The 25,173-nt window shown below is 37.3% G+C and overlaps 1 protein-coding gene and 1 long non-coding RNA gene across 4 annotated transcripts in view; both read left to right on the forward strand.

The window, feature by feature from the left end:
- GLS (Glutaminase) overlaps nucleotides 1-25,173 on the forward strand; it is a 157,345-nt gene that overhangs the window by 113,091 nt on the left and 19,081 nt on the right. For 2 of the 3 annotated variants that reach the window (XM_067152556.2, XM_067152557.2), the window contains 2 exons: nucleotides 5,336-5,467; nucleotides 12,252-12,406. In XM_067152556.2, coding sequence (XP_067008657.2) covers nucleotides 5,336-5,467; nucleotides 12,252-12,406 — 287 coding nt within the window. Of the gene's footprint in view, nucleotides 1-5,335; nucleotides 5,468-12,251; nucleotides 12,407-17,922; nucleotides 18,350-25,173 lie in introns of those variants that run through there. The other variant, XM_067152558.2, reaches the window with a different exon arrangement.
- On the forward strand, nucleotides 21,156-21,948 carry LOC137501877 (uncharacterized). The gene is made up of 2 exons (XR_011018665.1): nucleotides 21,156-21,479; nucleotides 21,744-21,948. It is a non-coding gene; the product is annotated as an uncharacterized lncRNA (long non-coding RNA).

Below are 25,173 nucleotides of genomic sequence, written 5' to 3' on the forward strand. Positions count from 1 at the left end.
TAGTGACATCTTCCAAAAAACCGTTGAGTTAATTCAGTTTGTTAAAGTTCAGGCTTTCTCCTGTAGAGGAGTTTCAACTGGCGCTATATTTGAATTAGCGGCGTGGAGGTGTACCGCCCGGTACAATAATAATAATAATAATAATAATAATAATAATAATAATAATAATACATCCTGTGTGGGGATTTACCGGTTACCTCCATCGGGCACGTCACATTGGAATTGGGGAAGCTCGCTTGCTCTGCCGCCAGCAGAGTCAGAGGGTAGTAGAAAAATAAAATACCACCGTGAAAAAAAAAGACTGGTCCCTTGCCAGGGTTACGGCAAAGACTGGTAAATGACCAGAAGCCAGAAAACATCTTGAGGCAACCTCTAGGGCTAACAACCCTTGTTGTAAATTGATCATGTTGCAATCTCCAGGAGAAACAGCCCTGAGATTATGAATGTCAAGGTAAAGAAAGGCATCAACGTGGCATCAGATCATTATATGGCTCTTATCAAATTCAAACCAATTCCCGCAAACACAAGGAAGACAACCAAACAGATCACACGCTTCGACAATGATAAACTTCGGCAAAGGTTCGAGGAGTTCCAGGAGATGGCTAGACCAAATGACTGTGACTTTAACAACGCCAAAAGTCTCCTTGTTGTGGCCACCAAAGACGTTGCAGAAATCAAGAGAAGTAAAAAGCATGCCTGGTGGAATAGTACCTGCGAATCAGTCCTCCAAGAAAGACTCAATGCGTGGAAACAGTACTACTCTATGAAATCAGAAAATGATTGGGAAACCTACAAAACCCAACGTGCCCAAGCAACTAGGGTGTTAAGAACTGAGAAACGTAAATACGAAAAATCTCTCATTGAAAAGATAGAACAAAACTTTAGGAAGAATTAAAGCAGAGAGTACTACAGAGCCTTCAAACGCAAACTCACTGGCTATAAACCACAATCTCTATGCTTTGAGCGAAAGGACGGCACACTGGTTATGTCAAATGAAGAAAATTGCAGCATTCTGGCAGATTACTTCAAGAATTTACTTAATTGCTTTAAACCGCAAAGCGCCATTGAGACTAAGGAACCCTTACTCAGGTACCCAGATTCCAGACCACCCGACAGAGATGAAATCAAGCACCACATTGCCTGTCTCAAAAATAACAAAGCGCCGGGGGAAGACTCAGTAGTAGCAGAACTATGGAAATATGCCCCGGAAGAATCACTTGATATCTTGCAAAAGCAAATAGAAGAAATTTGGAACAAGGAGACCCTACCCGAAGATTGGAAAATAGCTTTGATCCATCCACTACACAAAAAAGGCAGCATGAAGAACATCAACAACTACGGAGGAATATCTTTGCTACCCGTGACTTACAAAATTCTATCACTTGCCATCCTGGAGCGTTTGGAAGCAGAAGTCGAACATCAAATAGGTGAATACCAAGGAGGGTTCAGAAAAGGTCGCTCAACAGCTGAACAGATCCAAAATCTCAAAACGATCATCAGATATTGTACACTAAGGCCCAAGCAGTATGTGTCTGTCTTTGTGGACTTTAAGAAAGCGTACGACTCCATTGACCGGGAAGTCCTGATAAACATCTTAAATGAATTTGGAGTTGATTTGAAACTGCTGGCATTAATTAGAGCCACCCTGACCGATACAAAATCCAAGGCGAAGTTCCACGGATGTCTCTCGCATTCCTTTGACATCAAAACAAGAGTCCAAGAAGATGATGGGCTATCCCCGATACTCTTCAACTGTGTTCTTGAAAAGATCATCAGAACCTGGCGGGTGAGATTACAGGAAACCAACTACAGTCCATTGAGAATAGGAACCAAATCCAAGGGGATCGCAACAGACTGCTTAGCATATGCCGATGATATTGCTGTTCTCTCAAACGACATAGAAACCGCTAGAGCTCAAGTTGAAATTTTAAAGGAAATTGCCGAACAAACTGGTTTGCAGATATCGTTTGAGAAAACAGAAGTAATGACTAACATCAAAGAGGCTCCACCAAAACTCCATACAAAATACGGGGACATCACCCGAGTAGACAAATTCAAATACCTGCGTGAGATCATCATGAAAAATGGACTGGACAAAGAAGCACTTCAGGAGCGAGTACGCAAACTGGAAATAGCCTACCAAACATCCCGCACAATCTACAACAAAAAATGCCTTTCCCAAAACACCAAGATATGTCACTATGAAACAGTTCTGAAGCCAGTAGTTCTATATGCAGCCGAAACCCTGTTTCTAAATGCCAACAAAGGACTCCTTGAAGAACTGGAGAAAAGAGAACGCAAAATTGTGAGAGGAATCTTGGGATCAAAGTACAGAAATGGAATCCATCAAAAGAGATCCAACAAGGAAGTCTACAGCAAAATAGAGAAAATTACCGACACAATCAGAAAAAGATGGGCACGATTTTACGGTCATCTGAAAAGAATGGACGGAAGAAAGTTAACTAAAGAAATCTTTCACTTTTTAAATTCAAATCCCAAAACCACAATTCCCTGGTTTAGAAATACCAAAGAAGACCTGCAAATACTACATATCTCAGCTGAAGACGCCCTTAACAGAGATCTCTTCCGCAAGAAAATATTGACGAACGGGCTAAACCGAGACGAGCAAACCGAAGAGAAGACACGGTGCCCCTTGGACAGAGGAGCATAAGCAGGCCCACTCACAAAGAATGAGGGAAATTTGGACTCTAAAGAAGGCCAAGTTCAGTGTCAAATGCAACAAAACGTGGTCCTTGATGGTCCCAGTGAATTATATATATATATAATAATACTTTTTTTTTTTTTTTTTTTTGCGAGGGAGTGTGGAAAATCTTTCATAAGACGCTTGTGAGGGCCCGCACTCAACAAGTGTGTGGAGATTCTTACCCACTAAAAACCACACTCCCTTTTCCCACGACGTTTATCTCCGCCCCGGAAACTGCTCTTGCATTCCTTCAGGATGGATGTCGTGCTTAATGAATCTTGTGCTTCATCTTCCTTCTTCTGTTTTACTGTCTGTCGTAATCGTCTAGGTCCTTCTTCTTCTGACGCAGAATATTTTCTACGTAGACTGCCACCTGGTCCCAAGATTCTTGACTTCATAGCATTACTGACATGATCCCTTCTGGCGTCAGTTCTCCCTGCATAACTTCTAAGTATCTTCTTTGTGGCAGCCAATGAACACACACAAAGAAAGTATGTAATACGTCATCGATATCACTGCAGTATATGCACACCGGACTAGTTGCTAGCCCTAGGCTATGAAGAAATTTTCGGAAGTATCCATGACTTGTCAAGAACTGTGTGAAATAGTAGTTCACTTCACCATGATATCGGGCAACCCATATGCCCAGAGAAGGTATCAGTCTTTTCGTCCATTTCCCTCTAGAATCATCTTCCCATCTTGTTTGCCATCGTTGCATTCTGCGACTAATAATAATAATTTTTGCTATCTGTTTTACGTTGCACCGACACAGATAGATCTTATGGCGATGATGGGACACGAAAGGCCTAGGAATGGGAAGGAAGCAGCCGTGGCCTTAATTAAGGTACAGCCCCAGCATTTGCCTGATATGAAAATGGGAAACCACGGAAAACCATCTTCAGGGCTGCCGACAGTGGGGGTCGAACCCACTATCTCCCAGATGCGAGCTCACAGCTGCACACTCCTTAGCGCATGGTCAACTCACCTGGTATTATTATTATTATTATTATTATTATTATTATTATTATTATTATTATTATTATTATTATTGGGGTAATCAGATTAATGAGGTTGTAAATAAAGGTTACCAATTCTTTCATATGGTTATGAGGGTATTTAGGGATTGTAGTACAGATGTAAAGGAGAGGGCAAATAAGTTAGTGGTGATACCCCATATTAGAGTGTGGTTACAGTGTATGGGAGCTTTACCAGGATTACTTGAATCGATAACTGGGAAAGATCCAAGGAAAAGCAGCACAAAATATTCTGGGTGATTTTTGACAAAAGAGTAGTGTTACAAAAATGTTGCAGACATTGGGCTGGGAAAACTTTGGAGTAAGTAGACGAGCTGCTCCAGAAATTTAGGTCAGCCGGGTGGCAAGAATGAGTTAAAAAAAAAAAAAAAAGAAATTAAATTCATTCCCCTCAGGGCATTAAAAATAATATCAGACAGGTAAACATTAACTGCAAAATTGAACTAGGTTAGTGTTATCACGAACAAGAAATAACGGATTATTTTGAACTCCTAGTGTTCTACAGCTCGTTCCAAATCATGTAACACCAGACTTAGGTCTACCACTCGGTTACTGTGGACATGTGCACTGCCATACAAGTTTGTGATGTCATGAGGAATAGAAGGCTCGCATGTGATTCCACACAAATCCAGACCCCGCTCGCGCACGACACTATGTGGTGGTCACGCTAACAATTTGATCTCCGATGTAATTGATGCAATTATGCTGACAATAATGATTTATGATTGATATTAACAGATTTACAGTATTTACATGTTAATTTGGAGCACCTAGTGACTCAAATATGTATTAATATTATGTAACTAGCACATATTTAGGTTATATCAGACAGGCAGTCTGTAAAAACAGCAGGACGGTGTGCCCATTAATATGGTGCTAGGGAGAATACTGATGTGTAATAATCTCATATTTGAGTTTTTCCGTTTTGACTGTATAGTAAAAGAAAATATTATATCGTATATTGATCCACCCTAGTCAATACAAGTGTGTCTCAAAAGAAAAATTCACACACTTTCATTAGTACAAATTGGGGCAAATATTTGTTTATAGGAAGAGGAACTGGGGAGTGGAATAATTTACTGAGGGAGATGTTTGATAAATTTCTTTGAAATCATTTAAGTAAAGACTACATAAACAACTGATAGGGGAATCTGCTACCTGGACGACAGCCCTAAATGCAGATCAGTGGTGACTGATTGATTGATGTTTTTCTTTACTGTTTTTAGATACTCTTGCCTAGTTTTCTTCTCTTTGAGTTTCCATACTTTTATTCATCTCTCTTGATTCTCTGTCTCCTTCTTGTTCTTAGTTCCTCTAAGTTTAAATAAGCCTATAATAATTTAAAATAAATATGCAGTTTTATTATATTTTATCCATTTTTATTTCACTATTAGCTATATGCAAAAATGAATTAAATTTCTCATTGATATTATCGAAAGATATTATCCGTTTGTGAAAATTTACTCAAATGCTATGCTTTTCTTCGAAATGCTATAAAATGCTAAATTTTAAACATAAATATGCTAGAAAATGCTAAATTTCTGCTGTAAAATACTAAAAATTTCCACTGCTAGTCATAACCTTTGTTATTCTGCAGGTTGGGCTTCCAGCTAAATCTGGTGTGTGTGGTGGAATGCTGGTTGTCATTCCTAATGTGATGGGAATTTGCTCATGGTCCCCACCACTGGATGCATTAGGAAACAGCTGCCGAGGTGTTCAGTTCTGTGAGGTAAACTTTATTGTCCTTGTTTTCTCTTCTCCTTCACTACCTCATTCTGACCAGGTTACTAAGAATATGATGTGCAAGCTACTTTTACCTGTAACTGGTTCTGGCTTGATTACACAAATTTTTTAAAAAAAATTATAAAGATGAAATTTTAAACACAATTTAAAAATTTAAGGTTCAACAAAACATTGCATTACAAAACATAAATAAACAGGTTAGGAAATATGACAACTGCAGAATGGATGTGGAAAGCAGCACGGAACTCTGAGAGGTAACAGAACGTAGCCTTTTGCAAAGAAAGAAAACACAGAGGGTAATTGCCCTTGGATTACACGTATTTATTTTAAGAAAAAGGAAACAAATCAAAACTCATAATAGAAAGGAACAAATCAAAACTCAAAATAGAAATATCTTTATAAAACACAAATTAAAAGGTTGTTAAGCATGCCTGTAGATATGCACATTATGTTAAAAGAAATTTAATCACTTAATTTGAATTTAAAGAAATTATCCAACCATACATGATGATAAAATGGGGGCTAATCCCAATCTACACAAAAGTAGAAATAAGACCAAACACAGAGGAACAGAAAACTTGCATCACTCCCTAAAACACTTCAGGTAATGTGCATGGATTTTCAGTACTTATGTGAGGCGACACAGAAATACGGGGAGGCAAACCCGAGGGATAATTACAAGTTACAAAGTGAAGAAAAAATATATATTGCCTCAGAAACAAAAGGTACAAGATCTTAGCTGAAAAGCTAAGTCATTTCATCAAATTTGGCCGTGAACGTGAAACTCAAGGATAAACTCCTGTGTAAGCAAAATAAGTTATTACATTTAAATGAAGTTAAAACTGAAATAAACATAGAAACAGTGCTTACCCTGAGACCGGTTTTCCCACAAGGGGACCTAGGTAGGAGCACATCTGCTCACTAATATGGTCAGATCATCGAAGACACAGATCCTACCTCGCTCCCACTGTAGGAGCAGGGTAAGTTTGAGAAACAGGAAATGGTGCAACCACCAAAGAGAACCAGTCAGAATACAGAAATTTACCTTCAACTTTCACATTCACCATTTACATTAACTCTTATTTTCTCCAATCAAAAGGCTCTTCACTCTTGCTGACAGAGCGATGGTAAATGTTCCCAAAAAGTCATCGTTTACACAACAGGAAATGTGCTTCCAGAAATGCACATGTAGGTACATGCGGTTTCACAAATTTTTACCAAAAAAAAAAAAAAACACAAAAAGATTAAAATTCACAGATAAATGGTAATTTTAATACAACACATAAATAAGGGTTTCTAAAACTTAATTTAAAATGATCTGCATAGGTCCAGGTTTATGAAATCAAAACAATTCTTCCAAATCCAAACAAAATAAAATTTTATACCGTACAACAACAAAAAATTATTTTTAAACAATAAATTAAGAAATTTCATTCCATTCCCACCGCTGTCTTCACACTGCCACATTACCCACTCTTCATGTAAAGTACTTATGCTCAGTCATGTAATCCTATGCAAAAGAGGGGCATTATAACTAAATATTACTTGAAAATCCTTAATTTTGATGACATATCACAGACATTGCTATCTTGTTTAGAAAACCTTGTTTGGATACCTATATTATAGAAATGGTTAATTATAAAGTCATCTTTTGTCAGCTTTTGCTATTCTTTATTTTTAGATCAGTTTTTGAGGTTTTGTGTCATTGTTATATCATTTTCAGGTATTTTTTCATTGGCAAGATACTTTTAGGTAACTTTTTCCCTTTATTTGCCATTTTTCATTCTAATTTCTGTATTGATTCACTTTAATTAATTGCAGTTTTGAATTAATTGATGTTGAAAGTTTCAACATTTATTTGAAGAACTGAAAAAGTATAGTGCTCTCATTTTACAACGAAACTTTGTATAATTCTTTTGCTCACCAAATTCCAGCTCTCTCAACAGCAGTGCAGGAAACTTGGTGACAGGTGACAAAACATATAGCAGTTAATTGCTTCTGAGAATTGTACCGAAACATGTGTACAACAGTTGCTTGTGTATTATTGTGTATATTGCTTGTAGATTAAGTAATCAATTGGAAAATGGGGTATTCAGTTGAACAGCAAATTTATTTGGTGGAATGTTACATAAAAATTACAAATATAGGAGGTACATTCAGAGATTTGCTTGTAATTAGCCTGACTCTAGCATGCTTACAAAATCTTGCATTTCAAAGTTGATGAAAAAGTGGCATTCGGCAGATTCAGTTTGTGACGTAGAGAGGAAGCTGAAGATAAAATTGGAGATATTTGGCACAGGTTAAAAACAAGTTCCAGAATATCACTTAATTGTCTAGTGCAGGAAACAAACATATCCGAGAGGTTGGCCCACAAAGAAACTAGAATACTGAAATTTCAGCCATATAAAGTAAGGTTTATGCAGGAACTTCCCAGACAGATTGCACCGCAAGAATAAGACTCTGTAAGTCTGACAAAGTATACAGTAGTTCCATCTTTCTGGACGTGAGATTGTGGAGTACTGAGAACTGAGGAAGTGCCACTCCATCCCGTTAAAATAGGGCTATGGAATGCGGTAAGCATGAGGAGGATAATTGGGCCTATATGTTTTGATAATCACATGAATTTGGATTGCTTGTACAAGCAGAATTTAATCCAATAAAATAGATTCATGATCTTATATAACCTTAAGTAAATGATATTTGGCTGATTATGTTCACGAAAAAGGAGCGAAACATGTACCATATCAACAACTTAATAAATCTGTATGTTTTTTTGTATTGAATAGGTGGTATTTAACACTATTATAAGAATTTATATCATAAGTGGTATGTTCCGAGCTGTCAGTGGAGAGATGGCGTGGGAGGACATCAGTAGACGAATAAGTTTGTATGGTGTCTTTAAAAGTAGGAAAGATCACAATATGAAGATAAAGTTGGAATTCAAGAGGACAAATTGGGGCAAATATTCGTTTATAGGAAGGGGAGTTAGGGATTGGAATAACTTACCAAGGGAGATGTTCAATAAATTTCCAATTTCTTTGCAATTATTTAAGAAAAGGCTAGGAAAACAACAGATAGGGTATCTGCCACCTGGGCGACTGCCCTAAATGCAGATCAGTAGTGATTGATTGATAGTGAATGATTGATTAAATCTCGTGGGAGTACCGGGAATCAAACCCGGGCAGCTGAGGACAGCTAATAGTGCTAACCGTTATGCTACAGAGGTGGACAATTGGTGAATAATAAACCTGTACACATATACAGTATTTTTTAATAACAGTATAACCGAGCTCGATAGCTGCAATCGCTTAAATGCGGCCAGTATCCAGTATTCGGGAGATAGTAGGTTCGAATCCCACTGTCGGCAGCCCTGAAGATGGTTTTCCGTGGTTTCCCATTTTTACACCAGGCAAATGCTGGGGCTGTACCTTAATTAAGGCCACGGCCGCTTCCTTCCAACTCCTAGTCCTTTCCTGTCCCATCGTCGCCATAAGACATATCCGTGTCGGTGTGACGTAAAGCCAATAGCAAAAAAAATAACAGTATATACATTTAGAGCAGTTCATTTGAGACAAATGATTTCTGAATTCAGGAAGGATTTTTCTTCCAGCAGATAGTAAAGTATGTGAGGTGATTGTAGCTGGCAAAACATGTCAAGTCAAGTGAAGTATTGATTATATCAATGTTCATAAATGTTGCGAAAAGTGCCAGTGTTGATACCAAATTCCAAATACCTACCGGTACTTTAACCTATTGAGTGCCAACACTGATTAATATCAAAAATCTTTATATCAACACATTCATATAATCAGTGTTGGTACCCAGGAGGTTAAAATGGGTATTTCCTAATATTCCTAATATTCTTCAGACTGATTTCAGCTTACCATAACAGACAGCGCTAGTTTAAATATTTCTATTCTTATCTAGATTTTCAACAGTGAGAGGTTTATTCTGTTATAAAATACCATCAATAAATATTTGGAATTCCTCAGCCATATTCCACTTGTACTAGTTTATAAAATGCATATAAAATTATCTTTTTTACAATTGGCTTTACTTCAGACCGACACAGATAAGTCTTACGGAGACGATGGGATAGGAAAGGACTAAGAATTGGAAGGAAGTGGCTGTGGCTTTAATTAAGGGATAGCCCCAGCAATTGCCTGGTTTGAAAATGGGAAACAATGTAAAAGCATCTTCTGGGCTGCCAACAGTGGGGTTCGAGCCCACTATACAGTATATTCCAGTTGCAAGTTCACAGCTGTGCGCCTCAAAGCGCATGGACAACTTGCTTGGTATAAAATTATCTTTGGGGTTGCATGTGTAAAGGGGGAAAGATCTTTGTTCTGCAGTTTATTATGATTGTTATAAAGAAAACAGAATCTTGGTTTTGCGTAGTAAAATGGTGACAAAGACTGTTTGAACACCCTATGGCAGACCTAGCTATGTCATTCTCATGTCATGTTGGCACCAGAAAGAACCCTTGTTGCTGGTGTTCTGGTCAATATCAGAGGGTGTAAGAATGTTCCATCCTCATCTAAGAAGATGTGAACACTGCCCTGGCAAAATTCCACACGTGATTGGTCAGTTGGTTCCTTTGTTTTGGAAGAGTGCCACGTGCAAACTGGGGGGGGGGTTTATATCCTAAGAAGGGAGTTAGCATCTTGTATTCTCATCTTGGTTCTGTATCAAGGCGGACATGCCTGTTTCGATTTTCGCTCCACCCGGGGACTTCCGGCCTAGGTAACAAGATAATGTAAGTTTTATTTTCTTTAACATGTCTTAACCTTTTCACATGCAGAAATTTTACAGGTCAATCTCACATCTTCAATGAGTTAATTTAATTGAAAAAGCGCTTTTCAGCGCTGCAACACATTTTTATGTGGGGATAGGCAACCTTCCCATATAAATTGTAATATTAAAATCATGTTATTGTAATTTTCTTTGTTTGCCTGTTTCCATTATAATGGGACTAGCCCAATGCTTAATGGGAATCTTCAATTCCAAAATATGTTCGTAACTGGATATGCTGTTGCCTCATGGTACATATCCATTATATAGAAGTAATTGCATGATCGTATTTTTAGAATCCCCTGGATGTCCACTAGCTTACTTGTGTTTTCTAAATTGCTGCTCTTTGACCTTTATTTCTAAAATTTTAAATTCCTTTGATATCACTTTTAAACCTGACAAATTTATTTAGTGCATGGAACATCACTCGGGTTGTGAGGGCAGGACTACCAACCCTCACTTGCCTGCGAGCATGACTGCCAAATTGATTGATAGCCATCCTGGGAGAGTTAGCCGTGCGGTTTGGGGTGCACAGCTGTAAGCTTGCAACCAGGAGATAGTGGGTTCGAACCTCACTGTCGGCAGCCCTGAAGATGATTTTCCGTTGTTTCCCATTTTCACACCAGGCAAATGCTGGGACTGTACCTAAATTAAGGCCACGGCTGCTTCCTTCCCACTCCTAAGCCTTCCCTATCTCATCATCACCATAAGACCTACCTGCGTTGGTGCGACGTAAAGCAAATTATAAAATTCTTTTATTTCAACCACCTATTCAATACATTACAATACACTCATAGAATTATGGTATAATCATGAAGTGTCTTATATAATGGGACATGTACATGTTTCGTTCAGCATAGCGAACATCATCAGCCATTAAGCACAAAGACTAGGTCAGGGCCCTGAGCTTAAAAATGATCAAAATAGTATCCTCTTATCAAAAGAGTAACCATGCCATAATAAAAAAGTGAATAATATAACATTAGACTTCAATTGTAACAAAATATGTGCAAGATAAAAACGAGTATTTGTCGTGGAATGCATTAACGATGCCAATCTGTGAAATTAAAAACAATCATGTGGTTGTTAAAGTATGACAATAGATATTGTGGACATTAAAATATACATCAATGCTTGAAGCATGGAATAATTATTGTGAGGATGGAGTTCCTTCGAATTTCGTAAAAACAAGAATTAAAATAGAGTTCATTGAATTATCGCAAGTCCAAGTTGAACCAATCAAAAGGCACATAACAACAAACAAACTACGGTTGATGTATAACATGAATTCCAATAGTTGCGAATTCCATAGGAGAGACAATCTTGATGCCAGAAATAAAGTACAATTTTAATATATCATCTTCAATATGGTTCCATTAGAGATTAATTACATGTAAAGCAAATTGTAAAAAATAAAAATAAAAGATATATATGATTGATAGCCTTAAGTTGGCTTTTGAAGATAGTATCTTAATGTAACATTTATAGTTTTATAGCTCCACACCTTATTTGTAAGCCAGGAGAAGATTTTGGATTAATAACATAAATAACATCTTCAAATCATTTTGTGAATGCCGTTGAGCACTGTGTTAATATAGTCAAGCTATGTATGTTTCAACATCAATTTTTGAAGCATATTAAGGAATTTTATGTTTTATAAACAAGAATGCAAGCACTTCCAAATTACATGCCCGGCAGGGCCATCCAGCATCTTCCACACATCCTCTTGTCTGCCTATTCATATTACATTTAGTTGTCCTTGTTTTGTGCACTTTGTTTATCTTCCCTTTGCTTATTTATTATTATGTTATTGTTTTACGTGTATAATGTTACCACGTGGTACACCACTATCTAAGAATATCACTTGCCCCAAAAATGTTAAGTGTCCCTAGATGTTATAACAAATGTAAATAATGCATTTTTTCTACCTGTGTATATCAGGATGAAAGTAGTTCAATTATTCCTCATCATCTTTCCAGGAACTAGTTCAAGAGTTTAACTTCCATCGTTATGACAATTTGAAGCATGCTGCCAACAAGAAAGATCCCCGAAGACACAAATATGAAACAAAGGGCCTAAGCATTGTAAATCTTCTTTTCTCTGCTGCTAGTGGTGATGTGACTGCCATGAGGAGGTCAGTATTTCAAAGACATAATAATTATTTGAACTCAGCTTTTCTAAATTGAATAGGAAGGTTTCAGGACCTTGAAAACACCCTCAGAGGCCCATATTTATGAGCCTCTTCCTTTCTGTACATTGTATCCAAAGTCCCCTGGCCAGCTTTTGAAACCCGAGAAGTACTAAGATTTGAAGAAGCATTGAGAGTGTTTCATTTTCCTACTTCTTTGCTCAACACTTTTTGTAGCAGCACTCAAGAAATAACACCTACACAAACTAATAATAATACAAAAATTATAATAAAAATGAAAATAATAATAATATGAAAATAAATTTGGAAATAGTTAAGGGAAATTATAAAATAATAATACAAAAATAGAGAATAGTAAATTAACACAGTAGAAGTGATTTTACATCTAAGCTTGGAAACGTGGCGGTTAACTAATCAAAACGTAAAATTGAACCAAATGCAAGGGAAACAACTTACAGGCCTAATAAACGACAATTAAGAACAGGAGTGTGGAACATGCAGGAGCAGTATTGAGGTCTTCAGGAAGGTATAACGTTATGGGGAAGAAAAGGTTCACGATCATCCACCTCGAAACTCATAATATTATTAAAATTAACAAAATACAACTTCAAAAGAAACAAATAACAGAATTTCAAATTAGCAGATACTTAACATATTAAAACTAAAGATGTATAAATAGACTTTAACAAAGATACAGATCTATGAAACCGAAATCAAGGCATAATCAGGATACTTAGGTAAATCTGTAAAACACATGGCTTAACATAGTAAGGTGATACTGGATTACAACGTTGTCAAAAACAAAATGCAGGTGACTGTCTGCAGAAAACAGAGTCATTCAGAAAGTGAAATTAATGACGACGGGAATCTAGGGCAAACTCAGACATATTGAATTTAAAACACTGAAAATTACATTAACCCCTCAGCGCCGACCTCTATACGTGGTATAGACCCTCTTTTCTTCCGTAGCCGCCGACCTCTATACGTCGTATAGACCCATACATGGTTTCACATTTACGACTATAGCGCGAAGAGTTTTGTAGTTATTGATATGCAAATTGTTTTGTTTCCAAGAAGACATTTTCAGGTTTATCAGTGTTGTAAATAAGAATTTAAAATCGTTATAATGTAGTTGTTTTTGCAAGGTTAATTATTTGTCAAGTAAGTCTGAGCACTAATTTCTGCTTTTTTTAAAAGTCTGTTTGTTTCATTCTTTCCCACAGAAGAAAATAAAGAAATGATGATCTGAGAAGTTTGTCTTTTCGCGTGATATTCTTTGCTCTATTTGTACATTGGGAGTGCGGTTTATTTATTATATTCGTCTTTATTTCTCAGCTCGTAATATTTTCGTAACTCTCCACGAGCGCTCTGTGTAGGCAACAGCAAGTGCTGCTTTCTGTCATACGATACGAGAGCCAGTTGTTCATGGTACATATCTCGCTTGAAAGATTATGTCTCGACCTTTCATCTGAAATATGTATCGAGTTGATTTGTTTCGCATACAGTAAGTGTTATTCCCCTCATTCAGTTTCGTCCTGCAGCTTTCAGTCTCGCTGCAGCTTTATCAGTCCGTGTGGCGCGCCGCGCTCAGCCGTGGTTTGACTGACAGTAACGTGCTTGGAATATTGTATAATTCAGATGAACGTTTAGTCGGAAGTAGTAATGACAGTATTAGCAGCACTGATAATGAAATAGATGATGTAGCAGTGGTAAATGATGAGAGTGACGATGAGGAGGAAACAGTACTTGGAAATTTCGTGTAGGAGACTACTGATAATTATACATGTCAAAGGGAAGTTTTCAACAGTGAATTATGATTCCTAACTTCTCTAATAATATTCACACATGTCACAGAGACAAATATTGAGCAATTAGGGGTACCTTATCGGAGCAGCTGGTGAAAGGTTTGTTTACAAAATACGCTCGCTCGGGCGGGGAAAGAAATATTCAGGGCCGGCGCGCATCAGATAATACAGTTCCAAGGTTGCAGAAAAGACATTTTATCAGGAAATTAGCACCGAAGGGTGAGAAATCCAAACCTCAGAGACGTTGTATCGTGTGTTAAAAACACGACGAAAAGAAGACATCAGTGTACTGCTGCCAGGAGTGTGACTTGGGTCCCTGTCTCGAAGAGTGCTTCGAACTCTATCACTCGGAACTAAATTACTAAGGAAATGTGAAACAATTATGTAATTATCTGCACGTACTTAGTTCTGTCATAAGGAATTCCAAGTTTCGTGAATATCGGGCTACTCTTATAATTGTAGTAACGTTGTAAGTGAATCAATGTATTTCAGTCGCGCGTAGTTGAAATCTCATCCGGCCGCAGGGTAGGAAGCTCTTTAAATGACTGCGACGCTGAGGGGTTAAACGAAAAAATACCAAAACACAGAAAGAATTAAATAAAATCAAACGTAATCAGAAAAGCATAGAAATAGCACTTACCAAGAAGGACAGGAGTTCCCCGAGGGGACCCTTCGCGCGCGACCACTCTCGAGGATGGTTAGATGGAATAGACGCAGCCTAATTGCATAACTCACATGAAGTGGCAGAAGGTCAGAAATGGACAAATCACAATCAACCAATAGGACACCGAATTTCTCTAGATTCCCTTTTTTTTTTTTTTTTTTTTGCCAATTGGAAAGGCCGTTATTTTGGCCAATCCAATTGCATGACCATATATGGTCATTTCCTAACTTACTGAATAAAGAGGAATTGCATCACCTAAACTCTCCATGTGCAGTACCTACAGTTCCAAAAGTTATGTACCGCACGCGTTTAAAGCTCAATATTAAAACTTTGACCTACAGAATATCTTTTTTCACACTTCCTGACATTAATTTAAATGATTAACTACAGTAGAAGTCCGTTATAGTGAGAATTCGTAACAGGGAAAAATTTACTTGCTATAACGGATTGTCGTTATATCTGATTTTGTATAAAAGTCGGGAAACCCCCATATAAATTAAAATCGGTATGAAACAGCAATAAGTTTGTTCAAAACTTGCGTTTCCGCAGATGATATCCACGCTGGCTTACTTGTTTGTTATTTTTCGAAATCCGATACTACGTGAAAGTGTATGTTTAATTTTATCCTGAAAAAAAAAATAGTACCATATTTCTCCGAATCCAAGATGAACCCCACTTTTTCCTTCAAAAAATTTAAATCAGGCTCAAAAAGTACTTCGTAAAATCATATGAATGCCTTTGTTGTACAGTAGGCCTAAGCATTTTAAGACTATTTTTACACGCCGAACATTAACTTTCGACATGCCGGGTTTTTTTTTTTGCGGCTACACAATTTTTTTTCCCCGTGGGTTTAAGGATCATTAACTTAAAATTGGCATCATAATACCGAAGAGAACCCATTAAAATTTGCCGGCAATACCTATTCCATGCGTCTCTACAATACGACGATCCATCAGGAAAGTATTCTTGTTGTCTATAAAACTGTTACTTTTACTCAGCATGAGATTTAACCGGCTACCGGTACACGCACGTCCCGCTTGATGGGTTCGGCCAAATTCAGCGGCTGGCGATGTATAGGCCTAATCACGGATGTTGAAAGTCAACAAACAAGTTCATTGCACCACGGTATGGCCATTCCGCCCTTGCGTTTTTCGTGCACATACCTCACAATTTCATCTTCGACTTCTTTAAAGCGTCCTTGTTGCGGACCACTGAATGCATTTTTTGTACAGTACGCATTTTTTTAAACTCTTTGTCTTCATGCTAACGCCAAATATTGCCTCTAGTTAGGCCTACGCCGTATTTTCTTGCGGCTGCACAATTATTCTACATTTACGAGTGTTTAATAACCCTTAACTTACAGTAAAATTGGCATCATAATATCGACTAGAACCCGTTGAAAATTTGCCGGCAATACCTTTTCCACGTATCTTTACAATAAGACTATCCATCACGAAAATATTCCTGCTGTCTATAAAACTTAATTTTTACTAAGTGTCAAGTACAATAGACGTGTTATACCTTTGACACTGAGTAGCCATGGCCTTTCTAAGAATTCGAAGGCTCGCATGTTTTAATGCCATTCTGCAGATTTGAGAAACGTTTTTGTAGAAGCTAATAGAATGTCATACTCTCTTCACATTTCCTGAGATCCAGTGATGTTACACACAAGCACTGTACCACCGGTTGTCGCGGATAGCGATGTAGGCTATAGTAAAGAGCCGGTCGTTTATTGTCAACGAGTTTTGTGCGCGTGTGAAAAGAAGCAGCGTGGTTACCACGGTAGTTGCCAGTGGTATCCATTAACTTACTGTTAGGCCGCGAATGCAAGACAACCCTTGAGTTTTCGCACGAGATTCTGAGGAAAAAAGTCTTGGATTCGGAGAAATACAGTATCACTCCAGACGTGTCTGTGGCAAACACTTCAGTTTTCTTCTTCAAATGGCGTCACATAACGTAACCGTATATGTATCATGAAAATATATTTGAAACGCATGTAGAGAAATGATAACCTACTCGCGAAAAATTTACATGTAAATAGCCTTTCCGAAATTTAATTAGATGCGAGAAGATATGAAATATCCTCTGAAATCGGTGATGTACTCTGCCATATCTTGAAGTGTATCACATTCTTACTTAACTTCCGTATAAAACATTCAAATCAAGATATCATTTACTTCAGTCATTATTTTTAACGAGTTAACAACTGCTATCGGCCACGTTATTTACGCATTTATTACGAAAACGTGTTATCCTCTTTCATTTCAAATTTTCTTTAGAGAACAACAGTCGATGGGTATTAGTAATCAATTCCATCATCACCTTTGAATGTCAACGAGAGAGCTCGCAAATGCACAAAGTGAGAAAACTATATTGTACCGAAGATGATTGATCACATTTTGTTTCAAACGTTTCAGTTTTCTTATTCAAACGGCGTCACCTATCCAAACTTAACCGTACTATACGTATGGCGCTTTCATTTCAAATTTTCGTTACGGAACAGCAGTGGACGGATATTACTAATCGACTCCGACATCGCCTTCGAATGTCGACGAGAGCGAGGAAACGATACCGGAGGTAATTGATTGCATGCGATATCATCGCTGGGGCGATAAATATCAGTAACGGAAAAAATCGTGCGCACTTAATTGCTCGTAATAACGGATGTGTCAGTGATGGGGCTCTCACTGTAACCGAAGGACGATAAGGAATTTTGAAGGGACAGAAAACAATCGTCGCTATAGCGGAGTTCTCGTTATATGCCGTACTCGCTATAGTGGACTTCTACTACATAAATTTTAAATACAAAAAAAATTACTTCAAAAATACTTCTCGCATCTTGCAATGTGCATTTACAGTTCCATATAATATTTTGATCTGTGCAAAAATAATATTATGAAATACTATAATCAATGATTTTCACAAGTTCGTGAGTCCAAATTCTTTTCTTGATGTTTCTTAAACTAAAAAGTAAGTAGTTTACATTTTCGAACTAAATAATAATTTCACAAAATCACAATGTTTATTTCCAGTTCTCCGTCCCACCACCAGTGACACTTTTGTACTTCAAAGGTTCGTTCTCCATGAAATGCCGGACTACATGCAGCAGAAGCTCTATGGAGGCAACTAGTGGATCATCCACCATATCCACTGGACCTGACTTCATGCAATTTTGACCTCATCCCCAAAATGAACGAACCATTGTGTGAGAGATGGTTTGGGACAGGAGTGAACATTGCCATTGCTATGAAACGTGAGACCACTCCGAAAAGCAAAAGATTAGTTAGTGGGACGTAAAGCCAATAACATTAAACAGGACTGCAAAATTCACAAGTGGTGAGGCGACTGATATATGCCATCTCGCACATTGTTGGCAACATGTAGTGCACAATCTAGGGGACTACTTTGAGGATTTACCATAAAGGTTACTGTACTCCCTGAGAATAAACATTATGTAGCACAAGGATTTCATAGCTGACAGTTTCCTTGCTTTATGTCCTACACATAATAAACTCTCTGCACTATTCATACATTCCACAGCACCTTATGCTCCCTACTCCCATTTGCATAATTTCATTTGTCTGGTAGACCTAACATTCATGACTTATGCCCCAACCCTTGTATAATAGGATAAATGCAACGGCAAGTCAGTGTGGGAAGGGGGAGCAACAGAAAGAAATCACAATAGCTCATCTGTCCCCTCATCCTCCAACAAGCTTGTTTCTGCTTCCTAGCTTAATCAGCTAATCTATCTGGAAGACAGCAGTGAAGGAAGATGTGATGATTGTCCTTGTCCAGTTATGTTTTCTTACCCTACCAACATTTGTGTTCCAACTGCAGCGTAACCCCGAGAAGTGAAGGAATGGCGTTATGCTCAACAAATGCCATAGGGTTACGTTAGCAAAAAAAAAAAAAAGGAAAGGAGCACAATAAAAATATACAACACACAACCCTCAAAAAGAAATAACTTACCCAGACACAAGCGGAAGCGATGGAATCTGTACTGAAAACCCACCCCATATAAAAATAGGTCTATAATCTCCAGGAAATACTCAGCAAGATCGCCAAAGGAAAACACCAGTATACTTTAAAATAAAATTATAATTAAGTTTTGGAACAGATTACATTAAAGAAATATTATAAATCAATAAATTTTTTATAAATAAATGAAAATTTGAAAATATAAAGAAACAAATAGTGATAATATAATAAATTTTCTGAAAAACAAATAAATCAATGAAACTAACATAAATATAGGGATTTAAAATAAATTTTCTCAATTAACAAATATTAGAATTGGTGCACCATAAAATTTACACTATTTTTAACAATGTTTGAACAACTCCACTAAGAAAAGCATAAACCACCACAAAATTATAGATTTTAAGTTAAACATCCTTCTTTCGAATGTTTCAACTAGAGCTCAGCTGTACTATACCCTTACAATAGTTGCATTTAGGCGTTAACCTTGTCAAGTGAAAAGATTGTGTGTGACAGACGTTAAATTGACTTATTTCAAAGTAGTTAGTATTATGCTCATAATTATAGGTACCGTATGTCTGATGATCTGAAACTCGTGTTAAATAACCTATTAAAATATTAACTACATAAACACACTCAAATGTTCACAACATATGGTAAAATACACTTTAAGGTACAAAAAACAATAACTTCGTCCCAATGTCCTTCATGTTTTCATTTACGGAATAATATCAATTTAAAGTCTCACTAGCATCCCACACTGATGTTTTCACATAAAATTCAAAGCTATATGAAGTTAAACAAACTAAAAAGTGAAAGATTCTAACCCGCAACATATTCCCAATAATACAATTATCAAGAAATAACTGCCGCCATTGTTGCCATTCAAATTGCACCGTGTACTCAGTGACACCCAATGAGTCTCCGTCCACGCCGACCAAATTCACCACACTGAACCCGGGACTTCAACCAGACAACTTTCAGTTTGACTACGCCTACAGAACTTCATTTGACATTCTAAAAATAAAAAATAAAACTATGGAATATTTTTCCCTGCCCCCTGTGATTATAAACTAAGGTTGGACTGTCTGCATATTACTGATGTGTTAATGCTGCAATCGTCATCCAACGACTAAAACAACGGGACGCACTTGATGCTAGACATCTTTACACCCTCTCTCACCAAGCTGCTCTCTTGTAAATATGTATATAAGCTGTGATTTCGTAACTGTTCAATTGGATATTGTAAATTTACTGTATAGTTACCCTGTCAACCTGTAATCGTTCAACCAACGGCAGTAATTAATGTTACGAACATTGATGGCAGATACTCTATACCCTTTCTGCCCTGACTGTTTTAATGTAAATATTTGTATAAACTTTATAATTTCCTACGATTTTCAATGAGTGCGTCAATTATTCTTTGGAACACCACTGCTGGACTCTGCCAAAATACCCAGTGATTTTACGCATCGGTGCCGACTACTATGTCTATAAACTTATATTGTTTAACTGTATCACCTGTGAACAAGTTTTTCTTGGTTGCTTAATTTTCCCACTGTAATGTATCTTAATGTTGATAATTTAATCACTAATCAGGTACCTGAATTTTGCCTTGAGGAGGTAATTTGACTGATAATGCCTTCAATGAAGGGCGAAACATGTCTCAAATGGAATTAATAATAAATTCCTAAATGTTTAAATTTTATATGTATTGAATAGGTGACACAATAAACCCTTTAGCGTCGTACATTCAGTATCTTCAACATGGATAACAATGATTTTTATCACTTGCAACAACTACAATATATACGTAAAATAATGCAAGCCTTAAAATATTTAGGATGTCCCAGCATTAATAATTAATAAATAAACACATTCTTTTAAATGACTTATGTGCATACTAATATTTAGAAAACAATATGAAATATTTAAAATACTGAACAGGTTTTTAAAATATATCATAGAAAAGAAAAGATCCACCTGATCAAATGTACACGTATTTAATAATTTTAGAAAATTTACAAGCTATCTAGTGGTTGAACTTTGTATAAAGTATAGTGGTACAAAGTACCGCATACGAACTCAAGCATATGATCTCTCATGTTAGACGACCCGTAAACAACGCAAGAACATGTTTTTACCCGCTACTTTGGACTGTAACAAGACATATGCACCTTAAAGTGTATTTTACCATGTGTTGTGAACATTTCAGTGTGTTTATGTAGTTAATATTTTAATAGGTTATTTAACACGAGTTTCAGATCATCAGACATACGGTACCTATAATTATGAGCATAATACTAACTACTTTGAAATAAGTCAATTTAACGTCTGTCACACACAATCTTTTCACTTGACAAGGTATAACGCCTAAATGCAACTATTGTAAGGGTATAGTACAGCTGAGCTCTAGCACATAATCTTTTCATGCCAGACGATTTAATAAAAAACGAAAGATGACAAATTTATTTCAAGAACATGTTTGACCCGCAAACTTGGACTGTAACAAGATATATGTATATTGAGATGTATTTTATCATGTATTGTGAACATTTTAGTGTGTTTATATAGTTAACATTTTAATAAGTTTCAACGCAAGTTTTAGGTCTTACCGAGCTCGATAGCTGCAGTCGCTTAAGTGCGGCCAGTATCCAGTATTCGGGAGATAGTAGGTTCGAACCCCACTGTCGGCAGCCCTGAAAATGGTTTTCCGTGGTTTCCCATTTTCACACCAGGCAAATGCTGGGGCTGTACCTTAATTAAGGCCACGGCCACTTCCTTCCCACTCCTAGCCCTTCCCTGTCCCATCGTCGCCATAAGACCTATCTGTGTCGGTGCGACGTAAAGCAACTAGCAAAAAAAGTTTTAGGTCTTCAGACATAAGTTTACGAGCATAGGACTAACCACTTTGAAATATGTCAATTCGACGTCTGTCACACACAATCTTTTCACTTGGCAAGGCACAACACCTAAAATTGTAACTAATGTAAGAGTATAATACAGCTGCAGATGACTTTGTAAAGAGTCGAAACCGGTTCTGTTATATAAGGAGTTATAATAAAATTAGTATTGATCAGGTGGATCTTTTCTTTTCTATGATATATGGTAATTATCAATACGGAACATAATGAAATTAATTAATCAAGGTTTTAAAATAATCAAGAGAAATTAACATTTATGAAAAACCAAATTAATAATAATAAAATTTTAGCTTAGAAGAAAAAGATGAAAGAAATGGTGATTATGCAGCACATAGGTCAACACAAGGTAATTACAGAATCAAAAACGTGAAAGATAAACAAACCAAAACAAAATGACAAAATAAAAACTTGCAAGAACAGAGGCAAGGCTCAAGAAAATTTAATAGAAATAACACATGCACCAAACAAAATATTACAAGAAATCACAAAAATGAGGCAAAATAATAATAATCAGATAGGGAAAATAAAATTAGGATAAACGGAATGAATTTCAAAGTTACCGGCCAAACAATGGGAATGTCATAAATATCACCAAAATGAAGCACAGCAGCATAATAGAAGGAGAACACAACCAAAATTCTCACCATGTAACTCCACAAAAATATTAATTTACGAATGATAAAACAATTACATAATCCAACCAAATAAATTAAGGTAATTCTTACAAGAGTGGAGAGGAATTTCAGTCGCAACTTACTGGTCCTGACCCATGCACTGGTAATCACCAAAACTAAGTAACTAATTTTACATAATACAAAATTTAAAATACAGTGAAACTCGGTTAAGAAGTTCCCGCATAAGAAGTTTTCCCGCCTAAGAAGTGTGATATTCTTGGTCCCTTGATCAGTTGCATTAAGATATATGTATATTTTTCCCGTTTAAAGTGTTCTGTTTTAAATATATTTCCCGGTTAAACAGTTCAGATTTTAGAGCCCCTTGAGATAGAAAACGTCCGCTCAGAGCAGCCCATGGTTAGAACCCTCCAGTCTCCGCGCAAGTTGCACCCTGTGTTAGACTGTTCGCACCCTCGCGGTGTGTCTCTGGTGTCATGGAAACTGTGCGAGCTTGCGAAGGCCATACGACGTCACGCTATGACAACACAGACACCAGATGCTCACTCTCACCTTGTGGAATCGAATCGAACCCATCAGTTGAAATTTCCACTCCACCGTTCCATCTGGCGGAGTAGAATCGAACGGAATTCTACGTGGGAAACATAAAGCACGCAATGGATGGTTTGATGAAACTTTAATGCAGTAATTTGCGGGCCGCGACAGGGTGAAGTCATTAATCAAGGTGGCCTAAACATTAATTAAAAACTGTAAAGTGTATTTGTCCACAACATTACTGTTAATCTTCCACAAAATTGAATATTCTAACCTGTTTGATTTTTCATTCCCTTGCTTATTTCCTTCCAGGCATTCTCTCTTACGTTGTTGTTGCAATAATACTTATGGGTTTTGTCGTAGAGGAAATGACGTTTTTGAACTAAACTGATAAGATTTTCCATGTCCATTATTAGTGAGGTGAACAAAAACAACTTCCCGACTCTATGCAGGAAACAGCTGACTTGCCAGCTGATACACATGCCGCCAAACAGCCAGCCGAAAGATCTCGATCGTCCACGAAGTTGAACGAATGTTGATAGCCAACTGGGTATTGGTGGGAGGCACATAGAGGCATTGCAATACCACGTGCTGGCATAAAATTGAAGGTCATTTTTAATTTTACCTTTATACGAGCTAAACATTGTATTATTGTGTCGCTCGAAATTATTACATCGCATTATTAGAACGTAGCACAAGGATGAGGAGACATGAAATAAAATTCTCGCAGGGAAAGAAATTGTTTATGTTTAGATGTGCTAGCGTTGCTACTGCACCTTTATCACTCCCACGTAATACCCCAGATACTTTTCCATGCACCCATTTCTGCAACTTCAAACCTGTGTTTGTTTTCTTCATTACCTATAGCATGAAGAGGATTGAAGCAGGAAAATAAACTCAATACTGGCTTGGCCATGCAGTACTTGCAAAACAGCCAGAAACTACGCCCGTTGCCGTGATAACCAGTAGGAATGCAGGGGCGATTTAGGCCTAGGTTCTAAAAATCTCTAAGAATAATTTACCAGATTTCCCATTTGCTGCCGTTATCCTTGAAGCAAGTGTCGGGGCTGTGAGGAAGATAGAAAGCACATGCTAACAAACTGTAGTACACGTCTTGTCTTTGCGTCTTGTAAGCCTAAGCTACAGATTCCCAAGCATAGTGTAGCATCGTAATTAGTACGAATAGGAGTCAGTGAAGTTAGTTGTACTTGTAATATCAACGTACAAACGTTTTAAGTGAAAATGTGCGAAACTCAGAGGAAAGAGATCAAGCGAAAGGCACTGACAATAAAAGACAAAGTGGAGATTATAAGGAAAGTGGAGTCATCTACACATTCCCGTGTTGCTTTGGCAAAAGAGCTGGGGATGCCGCCGTCTACTTTGAATGGCATTATATCGAAGAAAGGAGAGATCTTTGCTTCTGCAGGGAATACTTCAGCAAATTGCAAGGAAGTTAAATCTGAAAAGTACGATGAAATGAAACAAGCTCTGCTAGCAGCGAAGTTTAAACATACCTTTCAGTGGAACTATTGTGCAGGAGAAAGCCACATGCAAATTAAGGGTACCTTTTACCGCGTCGAATGGGTAGCTGGACCGCTTTAAAAATCAAGCCGGCATCGTTTACAAAACAATTTGTGGCGAAGCAGAGAGTGTAAGTGTGGAGGAGAGGGAAGCCTGGAAGGAAATGGTTCTGCCTGCTAAAGTAAGAAAATCTTGCAACGTTTTTAATGTCGATGAATTTGCACTTTTTTACCAGCTTATTGCAGATTTGTCTCTACTTTTGAAGGGAGAATCTTGCCATGGGGTAAAATTAAGTAAAGTGCGAGTTATGGTACCGGTATTGGTTGGTGCTAATATGGAAGGAACTGAAAAACTACCTCAACTGATGATAGAGAAGTCTAGGAAGCCACGTTGTTTAAAAAATGTCAGGAATTTACCGTGCAAGTACACCAGCAACAAGTCAGCTTGGATGACAAGTTCCCTGTTTGAAGAGTATATGCAGGCATTAGATGTGAAAATGGGGAACCAGAACACATAAAGGCAATATGGGAAATGGAGAAGTTTATACTTCAAGAAAACAGTAAAAACCTGAAATAGTCAACCCTGGACAATTTCTTTTCCAAGTAGGAGCCTAGACTTTTGTGTTTGAAAATGTATTTAATGTCTAATGAAGTACAGAATTTACATGATGTACAGTTCCCGTTTACCATTT

Source organism: Anabrus simplex, chromosome 8 (genome assembly GCF_040414725.1).
Source record: "Anabrus simplex isolate iqAnaSimp1 chromosome 8, ASM4041472v1, whole genome shotgun sequence".
Taxonomy (NCBI): Eukaryota; Metazoa; Arthropoda; class Insecta; order Orthoptera; family Tettigoniidae; genus Anabrus; species Anabrus simplex.